This window comes from Plectropomus leopardus, chromosome 23, assembly GCF_008729295.1.
Source record: "Plectropomus leopardus isolate mb chromosome 23, YSFRI_Pleo_2.0, whole genome shotgun sequence".
NCBI lineage: Eukaryota > Metazoa > Chordata > Actinopteri > Perciformes > Serranidae > Plectropomus > Plectropomus leopardus.
The window spans coordinates 2,478,798-2,492,179 of NC_056485.1; the positions used below are offsets into that span (position 1 = coordinate 2,478,798).

The 13,382-nt window shown below is 39.3% G+C and overlaps 1 protein-coding gene across 4 annotated transcripts in view; it reads right to left on the reverse strand.

Annotated features, from left to right (window-relative positions):
• Nucleotides 1–1,097: 1,097 nt before the first annotated feature.
• The window catches only part of map4k2 (mitogen-activated protein kinase kinase kinase kinase 2), a 51,395-nt gene continuing 39,110 nt past the window's right edge, over nucleotides 1,098–13,382 (reverse strand). For all 4 annotated transcript variants that reach the window (XM_042511970.1, XM_042511968.1, XM_042511969.1 and 1 more), the window contains 14 exons: nucleotides 12,835–13,010; nucleotides 12,612–12,653; nucleotides 11,660–11,744; nucleotides 10,667–10,746; nucleotides 9,785–9,845; nucleotides 9,580–9,703; nucleotides 8,755–8,819; nucleotides 8,564–8,667; nucleotides 6,908–7,085; nucleotides 6,759–6,827; nucleotides 6,591–6,677; nucleotides 6,438–6,508; nucleotides 6,281–6,336; nucleotides 1,098–4,756 (listed from right to left, as the gene is read on the reverse strand). In XM_042511970.1, coding sequence (XP_042367904.1) covers nucleotides 4,669–4,756; nucleotides 6,281–6,336; nucleotides 6,438–6,508; nucleotides 6,591–6,677; nucleotides 6,759–6,827; nucleotides 6,908–7,085; nucleotides 8,564–8,667; nucleotides 8,755–8,819; nucleotides 9,580–9,703; nucleotides 9,785–9,845; nucleotides 10,667–10,746; nucleotides 11,660–11,744; nucleotides 12,612–12,653; nucleotides 12,835–13,010 — 1,286 coding nt within the window. In that variant the 3' untranslated portion in view covers nucleotides 1,098–4,668. The remainder of the gene's footprint in view (nucleotides 4,757–6,280; nucleotides 6,337–6,437; nucleotides 6,509–6,590; nucleotides 6,678–6,758; nucleotides 6,828–6,907; nucleotides 7,086–8,563; nucleotides 8,668–8,754; nucleotides 8,820–9,579; nucleotides 9,704–9,784; nucleotides 9,846–10,666; nucleotides 10,747–11,659; nucleotides 11,745–12,611; nucleotides 12,654–12,834; nucleotides 13,011–13,382) is intronic.

The window sequence follows — 13,382 nt, forward strand, 5'->3', positions numbered from 1 at the left end:
CTAAGGGACTATACTTTATTTAGAGTAGTATAGGATGTCTCTGATGTGTATGTGTCTGTGTGTGTGTGAGCATGTGTGAGTTTATGCATGCAGGGGCGAATAATTCAATGATATCTATACATATATATTAGTGCTGGGCCGTTAACGGCGTTAACGTGCTGCGTTAACGCGGGATTCTTATCGCGTGATAAGGAAATTATCGCGCGATAAACTATTCACTAAGTTGGGTCTATACAGTGAGCAAGGCACCAATTTCACTTTGTTGTTTAAGCGCGGATGTATACCTGGTCGAATTACGCGGAGGGGGCGTGAACAAGGCGGAAGCTGGTCTGCCTGAGTGACTGGAGTGATTGGCTCAAGCCGTGTCACAAAGCTGCTGACTGTTAATGGTCTTCTTCATGATCTCTAATGTAGGCCCACAGTTCAGTTAGGGTCATGTTATCAGAGGCTGCGCCCTCTGCTGTTCATTCCAGTTAGCAGGAAAAAGCTTTTTCCACATGGAGACAGAACCTGTGTTCCTAAATGTCTGTGTTTAACAAAATAAAAAAAAGTTAAACACCAAAGTAAATCTTATGGAACATTATTTTTCTTACAAACCGTGTAATTTTTGGTAGTTCTTAAACAAAACATGCCTTTTAATCCAACCATCTGCATTTGGGGCTCTGTGGGTATTCAAAATAAATACAAAATATGACCATTTTCAGTTGTATGTCCCTCCCCTAGACAAAATAAAAAACATAAGTTGCTCCCTCATGCTTAAAAAATCATGACATGCCTCCCCTCTTTTACACCACCCCCTCCCCTCTCATAAATAACGAACAGTCCCTAACAATTGTCAAAGCACACAACTATTATATCCAAATTCCTTTTTATGTTTAGAAATGAAAAATAAAGTTTATTTTTGATTTATCTGGTATCACATGCACAGTAACTTGTATAAGGACCATCAGTATCAGTATGAGTTTAACCCATTAAGGCAACTACAAACACAAATACTACGACTGTTGTGTTCTGACGTGTTACCAAACCTCTGTTAAGACTATAAGTGAGCCTTTGTAATGACAATCAAACATAACTAATTCTGCTTCTGCTTCAGCTTCAAAGGATATTAAAATCTTTATTGCCCATTTTACAACCCCTCAATACCATAAGAGCATTGTTATGTACTTAAAATGTATACACAGTAACAATAAAATCATCTTAAAAAACAAAAATCCATTTGCATATTACGTCTTTCAAGTATCTCTCAGGGATGGATGAGTGTTACTCTAACAGTTCCCTTTCCATAAATAACAAATATCATTACACACAACACTCTAATGTAGTGGCTTTTTACATTTTAGTCAAACAAGCAAAAATACAATTTAATTGCATTCAGTTTCTATGGCACTTCATGGAATACAATGTTCATTAAGCCTATATGTAAGCTAAAGTAATAATACTGCTGACAGACTAGGGACATAGAGACACATATCAAAGCAGTGTTTGGCACCAATCATATGTAGCCAAAAGGACCTGGCCCAGCATCAGCCCAAAAGTGGCAAGTTGGAGAGGAAATGTCACGCTGTGTCCAGTTGCCCGACTCTGCAGAGACACGGATGAATGACACCCCACAGTTGGGCCAAATAAGCCAACCCAAATCCAGCTGCCAACACTGCCATCACTGGGATGTTATCAAAAAATGTCCTGGCCCAGCATCGGCCCAAACTTGGCACGCTGGATGAAATAAGTTTGGCCACATCCAGTTGAACCACTCCGCTAAGACACGGGATGGATAAGCCCAAGAATTGGGCCAAATAAGCTGGCCTGATTCCAGCCGCTGACACTGCCATCACTGGGTCGTAATCAAAAAATGACCTGGCCCAGCATTGGCCCATACATAACACACCAGAAGTCAGGTCACTTTCGGTTGTCCAAATCCGCTGTGACACGTAATTAGCAATGCACAAGAATCTGGGCAAATAAAGTGGCCTGATTCTGGCTGCCAACACTACCAACACTGGGCCATAATCAAAAAATGACCTGGCCCAGTATTGGTCCAAACTCGGCAAGCTGGAGGAAATAAGTCACGCTGCATCCCATTTCATGACTCAGCTGAGACACGTTATGAATGACATCCCAGAGTCGGGCCAAATAAGCTGCCTCGATTCCAGCTGCCAACACTGCCATCACTGGGCTGTTATCAATAATGACCTGGCCCAGCATCGGCCCAAACTCGGCACACCAGAAGAAATAAGTCACTTCACACTGCACTACGCCGTTGACAGATGGGATGAATAAACCCAAGAATTAGGCCAAATAAGGTGGCCCGATTCCAGCTGCTGACACTGCTGTCACAAGTTCCTAATTAAATTATGACCTGGCTCTGCATCAGCCCAAACTCAGCACACTGAAAGAAATAGTTGGGATGGGTAACTGACTGCAATGAAAGGACCCTTCATAACCAAAGAGTTGAAAAGAATTCATCAAAATTGCAATGTAAATGCTGCTATGCTAGCACATTCATAAACTTCAAAATACATCAAATGTCGAACGACATAATCACAAGTTAGTATACATTTGAGAAGTTAACTTGATTAAACACACTGTAATACTCACTAATATTCATCTAACCAGCTCATCGTTAAGTTCAAGGGGATATTTGTGCTAAACTTGAAGAAATTCCCTCAAGGCATTCTTGAGATACTGAATTCACGAAAATGACTGAGATGCAAGGCCACAGTGACCTTGACCTTTTCATCACCAAAAATTTACCAGTTCATCCTTGAGTCCAAGTGAGTGTTTGTGCCAAAATATAAAATATTCCCTGTTCTTGACAAATTGTGTTCAAAGAATAAGACAGACAAAAGCACAGTGACCTTAACCTTTGACTTAGAACCACCAAAATCTAATTAGTGCATCCTTGAGGCCAAGTGGACGTTTGTGCTAAATTTGACCCCAAAAGGTGACCCCAATGGCTAATTGGTGAAGCAACTGTCTTTAGCTACACTTCCACCAATGGTCACTAGGTTCCAAAAATGTCAGACTCCACAGAAATCCATTGAAAATATCCTAAATTTGATCATTTCCTTTACAGAACATCTCTGAGCCCGTTTACACCTGGTATTAGATTCCTTTTCAGTGATTTTAACACAAGTGAACAGCTAAGACACATCGCCACTCACACATGAGTCTACCATGCAGTCAAAGGACCCCATGCACAGTTACTGAGTTCACATTCATACTATTGCTGTTCACTAGCATGCTTGTCACGTTAGTGGTTGTGTCAGTACAGCTGGAGATATTGCTGTCAGCAGAATTCAACACATCTCTATCCATAGTGCAAAATGATAAACGATCCAACCAACTTATGGAAGATGGCCAAGTTTTAGAGAGTTAGCACGCTGTCACTAAAACAAGAACCACATTCTGCATCGATGACACGATCCTTGTCCAGGATGCATTAGTGTTTACAGTACAAAAGATGTGTGGTGAAATGCATCCCACGTTGTATGAATGATATGATCACAATCATCTTGGTGGTCATTTATATTCAGTATGTTTACATGCACAGATTATTATAACTGATTATTTACAATAACTTCATGGTAGAAAACCACAATGTCACGCACAAATAATCAAACTCTGCTGTAATTGATTATTTTTAGGCCAACTAAAAGAAAATCAGTATCAGTTTAAGTGTATGTGATATTTGGAATATTTTCACCACTATCTTGCCGTAAGACAGCCCTTACCGATGGAGGTTTAAAGACATTATATCAAAACCACCAGACTTCACTGAGAAAAACAGTCATTTTACGTCACTGAACGGCAAAGCTGCTGCTCTGTTGTTGTGGAAGGTTAAGAGGAGACAGTATTCAAATATAGTGCACACTTAAACTGATTTTTTGTTAGTCTGATTTCGAGAAAACCGATTTAGTCCGATTTCAGTTGGACTAACATGTTTAGTCAGACTGACACAATAATTTGACATTTCCTAACATCATGTAAACGTAGTGACTGTCCACTTGTGATCAGACCAACCCAAGAAGCATCTTAATAGCGGGTGTAAACAGGCTCTTTGTTGCTATCATTATTTCTTTTGTGTTGACTGACAGGTGTCTCAGCCTATCACACTCAGCTTTGGTGTTTGCGGCTCGCTCGCTCCTCCCTGCTATTCCTCCCACTTGACCCAATGTTCTGGTTCCAGTAACTGAGACAAAGACAACAAGAAGCAATAGGCCCAAATAAAAGCTTCAAAACATCAATTCAGAAATGAACAGTATATCTGTTCTGTCCACGCTGCTCCTCAGTCTGTGGTCCATACTGACAGCAGTCAATCATCTCCGTCAGCAGGATGGAGCTATTTCCTGCTGCAGTCACACTGGGATTTAAGCTGGTAAAATGAACTGTTTTTATGAGAAAATCTTGGTTTTTGGCAGCTTTATTTTGCCAAAGAAAAGTTAGAAATGCACTTAGCATGTTGACAAGTCTCTCTTGTACACATGTTGCCCAACAACTTACAGTCTGAGTCTGGACGGATAACTGAATTCCACACTGACATGTGTCCCTCAGAGCAGAAGGTTGGTGCTGGTGTCTGCTGCAGCTCCAGTGAAGAGGGACACAACCAAGGCTGGACAACACATCTGCATTTCTCTTCAGTGTGTAAAGACGCTGACATGTTTTATCTCAGTAGCTGCTCTCGTGTCCAGTCAGGATGTACAGGTTGCTCAGTGCCGAGGGGTCGTCTGTCGGTGTGCTCTGAAGGATGATGTCCCTGTGCAAAGACAAGAAGGGGAGGGGGATACATTTTACAGCTCATTTTGGAGGCATTTATCAAATATTACTGAGGAAATGCAGAGCTGGCCCAAAGCTACTGATGCAGCCAAACAGTATGTAAATCTAAATTATCGTATTTTAATAAGTAGATATATGAAACATATGTTTGCAGAATCTGTGGGTGACAGGACAAGATTTTGGGTATGTTCTGGTTTCTGTTTGTAGGCTGAGATTGTCTCACGTCGACTAGTCATCATTTTATTTTATTTTATTTTACTTTACTCTCCATGTGGAGAAGCGGAAATAAGTAGCCAGAATGCAGTCTCAGCTTTAGTTTGACAGGTTAGCTTTAACCTACTTTTTTAATTTATATGGATTCATATACAGATATCTGTTTTTACTGAAATCACAGGCGCACGGAAGAGGACATCTTGGACCGGATAAATGCTTGCCACACCAGGAGCTCGAAATTCTGAGTTTTTATCACTACCAGAAGAGAGTCAGTGTGATCTGAGATGGCAAAATGAGACTTAAAGACTTAACCTAGAGTATGAGATTATTAACTCAATAAAAAAATGTTTACTGAAGCAATAAATCAAAAGTTAATGTCATTTCCTCATTAACCCTTAGGGCCCACTTTAATATCACACACACTCGTATCGCTCTGTGAATAAAATGTGCTTTTCAAAATCAAGCTCTGAAAAATATTTTACATGAATCTGATTTTCCACTTTCATTAAGTTAACGTTTTTTATCAACATCAGTCCTAATCATAAATATCAAATATTCATTTATTTTCAGAATTTTAACCCTTTAAATGTCAGGTTTTTGTCACGATGCCACTATGTTTTTGGATGAAAAAAAACCAACACAAAAATGAATTATTTTCAATGTTACATGCGAAGTATGCATTTTCTAATCACAGTCTGGGATATGTCAGTGATTTGCAGCAACATTGATTGAGACAGTGCACCTAGTGGAAACAGCATGTATTTTCTCCGTATGCCAAATATGGTAAAAATGACATCATCAGAAAACAGTAAAAATGAAAAAGGCAAAAGCCCAGAATGACACCCAGAAATAATTAAATGCATATTTTATGCTTTGATGGCTGTGGAACCAAAAATGTCAGTTTGAATGAGTTTCAATGGAGCATTGTTTTACCTTAACAGTCTGAATGTAACAATTAAGTTTCCACAGTGTATTTTAGACTCACTGTTTTAACAAAAATACACAATCTGGACAAATTTTATGCCATATGCATGAACACAGCCAAAATGATTAAAAAGAAGAAGAATGAAAAGCGCATGAAAGGCTCCAAACAGTCCGTAAAGGTTTATAATTTCCTATTAATTCGACTACCGCCACACTACTATCATGGTTAACATTACAACAACTATTATTATCACCAATACTAATGCCACTACTGCTACGTCTTTACTCTACTACCACCAGTACTACTATTACTGCTATAGTTTGACCAATGAATGATAGTGATATTGTCAGATTACTGTGAACGTACCTGTTTGTTCCCAAAACTCTGAATGCTCGACTCTCATCTGTGATTTCTTGTGTCACCTGCAGTTAAAAAAAATAAGTGTAAATCACCTTTTTGCAAATATGGCAAACGCCTACCAGTAGCTCAGCTGCAGCCGGACATGAATCTTGAAGCTAATCACCTCGTTTGAATGGAAACTCCTCCCTTTGAGACCGTGCTTCCAGAACGCCAACACACTGTCCTGTAGGCACACTGAGAGAACACGTCATGTCACTCAGCTGTCAGCGGGAACGTTAGGTCTCATACACCGTGTTTATCACATGATTGTATCTACCTAGAGTCTCAATGGGGAAGTCAAAGACCATTTCAGGAGCCAGCTCTTTGGATGGAAGCCCTCGGAGGTTCACAATCTTTACAGTTTCTGTCAGAAACAGTGTGTTATGGGTCAGTATGAAAGACGGCTGGAGGATTTGGAATGTGTTTTGGGATGGAGGTGACTTACTTTCTAATGCGATGAGGACGGTGTCTCTGTCCAGCTGAGTTACCTGCACTGCCCTGAGTGCTCCGCTATCTGCACACGCATTAAGAGAGAATTGAGCTGGAGCTTTAAGTTCTGTAAACATGTTAAAGAAAAACAACAGCATGTCCTACCTGGTGCTGAGATAGGCGAGCTGTTCAGCTCGATGATATCAAACTTGAGCTGTTGGTTGACGGGGCATTTGCCGTTGCTGCAGTCTCTCACACCAACACAAAGCTGGGGAAACTCGTCTGACACCAACACCAGCAGCTCAAATATCGGCAGAGAGTCGGGGAGCCTCATTGCTATGTGCTGCAAGTGAAACGCACAGGAAGAGTCAGGTTACACCATGCTACTGATGAGATGGATTTAGGGTTTTTAAGGTATTTTTTGGTAAAACTTGCAGGTGTGACATGAGAGGACACTTATTCTATGTTTCAATGGGAATTTTGTCTGAAACAATTCACATAAATGTTTTTCAGGACCGATACTGATACAGATTTACTATTACTTAATGAGACTGATAACTGATATTTAGAACTGACATGCATTTACAATAAAAATGAAAATCTTTCTGTCATATTTAGAATTTGGAATACAACAAACTCCAAAACTTTAAATGCCTTTAGCAAATGTTTAATCCAAACTGAAACTTTCTACATAAAATATTATAAATACATTTTTTAAAGTCAAGTGAAAATTAAAATAAAAAATTTATAATTAAAAAAAGCTCCCTGAGATTTTACAAAGCAAAAGTTCTTTCCGTGCTGACTCTTTCTTTGCACTTTTAAATTAATCAATTCTATCAGCAATAACAAAAATAAATATAATAATTCCATGAGAATATAACTCCAGAGACCTCGCTGGTGTAGTATAATTGAAATGTTTGTGGCTGCAGGAGTCAATATGCTCTAAGCTGTTTTAAAGAATCTCATGTATAAATGAAATATTATTAGTTTTATCCCACATAAGGTATAGCACTACACATTACCATTTCCAGCTGTGGAAACACTGGTATAGTTGTGTCTTTGTAAACTTTAAATATATATTGATTGATTGATTTTTATACCATGATATACTGTGTTTATGTATGTTTCTAATGATTGTGATGTTTTATATTTTTTATATGGACCCTGAGTCTGAAAAGGGATTGAATTGGATCGAATTTAATTTAATTTCACTTTTATAAACAATTCAAAGTTCAAGAGATACTAAAAGCCTGTCTTTTTATTTGTTTTTCATTTTTGCTATTATTAGATATTGACCTACAATGACCACAGACCAACTGGGTTGAAGCCAAACATAAAAAAACTAAAATTACCAGATTTAAAATGTGATAATGTCATCATTTTGTTTTTAGATATTTGCTTGAAATGTTGTCATATTTAGCGTATGAATTCTTGAGTTGTGGCCAGAAATGTGCGTTTTCAGCTCATAGTATCCTTGACCTTTGATCACAAAAATCTGGTCATTTCATTGTTGACCCCAAGTGGGCTTTTGAGCCAAATTTAAGAAAATTTCCTCAAGGTCTTTTTCTGATATGGCATTCACAAGGAAGAGATGCACACAAGATCACAGGCTGGTTCTTTGATGAGTCCAAGTGGACGTTTGCGCCAAATTTGAAGAAATTCCTCCAAGGTGTTCTTGAGATATCATGTTCATTCAAATGTGATAAACCAGTTCACAGTGACCTTGACGGACAGATAACTGGAAAACATGAGGTCATTGCCAGCATGACGGCATAAAAAACAAATCACCATCTTTCACTGAAGACCATTGTGTGTACAAACCTTTAGATGCATGAACTTCTGCAGAGGTTCATACCACAACAGAAGAACCAGGCCGGATGGAACTGCCCCACACAGAAAGGTGCTGTCTGTGTATGGGTTCCTCGCTGAGATGAAGAGACAAAAGTTGGAGAGTTTGCAGTTATTATTGAATAAACATACAGAGCATGTAGAGAAAAGTGTGCATCACTCACCTACACTACATCTCCTACAGCCTTTAGTGTCGGGGATCTTCACAGATATGGCAAACTTTCTGTGGCTTGAGAGAGAACACAGTTCAGTAAGAACAATTTTCACAGTGACAGCAGCAACCATAGACTAAATAAAAGAGGTGGCATGGCCTCCAGGCCAAAAAAGTAATGCTGCCTTCATTTTTTCCTCAGAAATATTGTATTTACCATATTTACGAGATACGAGCGCATGAACAGCCCTCCAAAGTCAACAGTTGCACATTTTAGTATCTGCATCTGTTAACTCTAGCTAGCAAGCAAAGTTTTAACTATAAAGCATGCCAGGCAATTTTCTAACTTGACATCAAAAATGCAAAAATATGGCCTGAAATGAAAAAAGTCAGTGTTTGCTCAATGGTAAGAAACTTTTTTATTAATTCACATATTAATTATCAAGTTTTGACCACATGTGAGGTGTAATTTCATATTAATGTTAACTGCTGTCCATGTAGAGTGATCTAAATTAAATATAAAAATACAATATTACAATAAATAAAATCAATCAACCTATCAACCTCTTGTTCAAATGCTCTTCGCATTAAATGCAACCCATCTTCTTTGTAGCTTCCACGCTGTTCCCACTTTACCACCTCAAAGCTCATGAACACAACAAAGTTGGAATAACAACTTTCCAACTCAGAAACTCTGACCTTCCAACATAACATGAACACAGCATGAGGCCTATGTTTAGGTTTAAAAATATCTTACTTTGCTGCCACCCAGTGGCTGCATCAAGACGGACACTATTGCTCCTGCTGCACCTGCAGCTCACTTAATGTCCTGTCCTACCTGGAGCTGATCCTCTCAGTGAAGCGGCTGGTGCTGAGCGACAGGCTGCTGTGTTTCTTCTGCAGATGTCCTCTCTGCTCAAACAGAACTGTCAGACTGTGGGAGTACAGCTGGGAAGACTTCCCTGCAGGACAGAGGTGTTCTCAGAGCAGCAGGTAAGCATACAGCATTGTGTTCTTATGTGAGATGTGGAGAGATTTGTTACCTGATACAGACATCAGCACATTGTTCATAACGTACAGCCATGTGCATCTCTGAGGGAGCAGCTGTGGGGAGAGAAAAAAGACGCTGAGCAGTTCCTTCAAGTTCAGATTTAGTCACACATCTACAAATGTCTTCCCCTATGTTCCTGAGTTATGGCGAGGAATAATGGTCAAAAAAGTGTTTTTGCAGAGCATTATGATGTCACAGTGCAGTTGACCTTTGACATTGGATATACTTTTCATCCAATTTGATATTAGTGTGAAATTCTGTTACCCTTAGTGTATGAATTCTTGAGATGTTGCCAAAACTGTGATTTATGAGGTCACAGTGGCCTTTGATCACCAAAATGTAATCAGTTCACCCTTGAGTCTAATTGGATGTTCGTGCCCAATAGAATGAAATTCCCTCCAGACTTCACTGAATACACTGCATCCACGAGAATGAGAAGGGCGTAACGTAACAGTGACCTTGACCTTTGACAACCAAAATCGAATCAGTTCATTGTTGAGTCCAGGTGGATGTTTGTGCCAAATTTGAAGAAATTCACTTGAGACGTTCCTTAAAAATCAGAATTTATGACAAGCGACCACCTTGGTCGATCCCAATATCCACCTGCAGCATGTTTAACTTACTTTTTAGAGTGTGAGCATAGCTCTCTTGGCATGTAATCAAGACCAGACCCTGCAACCCCAAACATCCCCACACTACCAAAATAACAGGATTCCTTAAGGGACACAACAACAAGCTTTCCCCAGTCCACAAACCACAGACTACAGGATAAGATTCTCCCAACTCCCCCAGTAGAACTATGTTTTTGCAAGAAAACTTCTGAGTGTATTGTGTGCAAACAAATAATAATAATAATGATAATGGACCTTCTTACCTTCTCTAGTGTATCCTCATGCAGTTCATTAAGGTTCAGTGTATAAATGCCCTCCTCTGCCCCAAGAATAAGGTGCTGATCTAAGTAGGAAACCATAATACAAAGAGACATGATATCAATTTGAGGGATGGATTTTGTATTGATATTTTGTATTGTATTGTATTTGATATCTAGAAAAGCCGCCTTTATTCTGTTTTGAGACACATCCAGACCAGTCTAACTTCACCTACGGCTTTCAGGCCAAATCTGGCCCCTTTAAACATTATCTTATTCACAATAAAATACGTTGATTCACACTTAAAAATGTTTTTGTGCTTTTAATATACATAATGTGCCAGAATGCATAAAATAGCATCAAAATAGAGCTTATTTATCAAAAAAAGTGCCAGTGGAGGATCCTCTGCATTCCCTGATAGAAGTCCTAGCAAAGACCCCAATGTCCTAAAATCCTAGAAACATCATAATAATGTAGAAATGTCCTAAAAATGTCCTTAAAACCTAGAAATGTCCTAAAATCCTCAAACTGCACTCAAGTACCAGAAATGTCCTAAAATCCTAAAAATGTTTTAAAATCCTAGAAACATCCTAAAAAATGTCTTAAAATCCTAGAAATGTCCTGAAATCCTAGAACTGACCCAAAATGCTAAAAATGTTCTAAGATCCTAGAAACATCCTAAAATCCTAACTGTCCAAAAATTCTAGAAATGTCAAAAAATCCTAAGAATTTCTTAAAAACCTAAAATTGTCTTAAAGTCCTAGAAATGCCCTAAAATCCTAAAAACCTCCCAAAAACCTGGAACTGTCCAAAAATCCTAGAAATGTCCTAAATTCCTAGCAATGTCCCAAAAATGTACTTAAATCCTTGAAACATGTGTGGAGCTGCTGCGACTGGCCCCTGGCTTCCTGGCATTTTGCAGAAGTGGCCCCAAAGCAAAGCAAGTTAGGTATCCCTGCACTGGACACTAAGGACATCAAAAGACGTTCATGTCTTACCTCTTGTCTTGGGTAAAACCCATGTGACAGCACAGTGGATCTTAAGAGGACAACCGTTGAAGACTTTGGAGAAGCAGGCTCCCATCTGTAGGATCAGCACAGCAGGTGAATCACTAATAATCTGATGTGGTTTATAGCGACCCTTCATTCCACTTTCAAATGATAGCCATTACAACATAAAGGCACGTATGATTATTACAGATGCATTTAAGCTGCACTAGGCTATTTCCAAATACCAGCGAGCACTAACTGATCAGGCTGAATTTTGTAGCACAAGAAATCCAAAATGGAATGATGCAGCACTAAAAACATCAGCTGATTTTGCACATATCAAAGTGTTCCTAGTGCAGCTTGTCTCATGCCATGCGAGGAATCATATTAGGGGTCAGGGCGTCGCCATAGAGTGGTGAAGTAATGAGTCCTAAAACACGGAAGTAGCATTTTTGCACTTCCGGTTCCCTCGTCTTAAAGGTTTTTTGAATGGATTTTCAGTAAAATGCCTTAAATAAGGTCTGTGGTTAACACAAGCTAAAGGTATTTAGACGTTTTGTTCTGAAACATAAAATACGTCTGTATAAACCCCATTTTTGAACTTTTGAGGTTCTTAAAAAAGGCGGTTGGTAACAAGTGGTTAAACGGGACTTCAGTGTTTGTCAGGGATGTTAGACGTCATCACACCGGACACAGAAACTCATTCAACCCACCGGCCCATATCATTTATGCTTCAAAACACACAAAAGTGGTGTTCATCCGTGAAGATTATAATGCTGAACAAAACGTGTAAGTATCACAAACTCGTGTTCGTCACAGAGATTATTTTTGGCGATAATCAAAAATCCCATAAGGTTTTTGACACTAACTTCCTGGTTGGCCTACAAAAATACACCATCCGTTCACCACTCTATTGGTCGGCTTTTATTGTAGGTGACATGCTGTTAGCGTTCACACTTACATGAACTTGAGGGGTAGGAGGGAGTCCGTGACAATCAGCCCTCTAAAAATTTCAAAGGTTACACATAACAAAACACAGGGGATGATAAAATCTGTACATCACATTACAAATCAACATGTCTGGCTGCATGATTTGTCACCATTAGACAGACATTAGGAAGTTATTATGTTAGCAGATCACACATGTTTCCTGCTGATATGACAAGAGTCTGCCGTCAACTCACAGCGTCCTCGGTCTTTTTCCGTAGCGTGCTCCATTCAGGTGACAGCGGCGTCTCTCTTTTGGGAGAGGTGACGGTGGCGGCCTTCCTCTTCTCTGCCGTGACGGCGTCCCCCGCAGGCAGACATGGATCACTGCAGCGCTGTCTGATGTCCTGCGTGGCCGAACACCTGGACAACACTTGTCAAATGCAGAAAAGAGAAAGTGATATTTGTCAGTCTGAGTTTTGTCCTGAGTCGGTTTGGACTCACAGTGAAAACTTACACCTGACTGTTTTACACCTTTCCTCCCAAATTAGCTCTGGTTCTTGAACTGGTTCAGGATTCTTGGACCCTCGGTGCTTTATACACTGTAAAATCTGAAAAGTTGACCTTACTTAAAATAATCTGGGAAACGTATCACCTTGAAAAAGTAAAATAAAAATATAACTTTAAATCTTAATTTATGTTTTGATCTAAATGTAAAGTTAAAATTTGGTTGTATTTACTTATTTTTGTTAAGTTGTTGCAACTTAAAAATGACATGTTTGATTACATTGTTCTTTTCTAATGA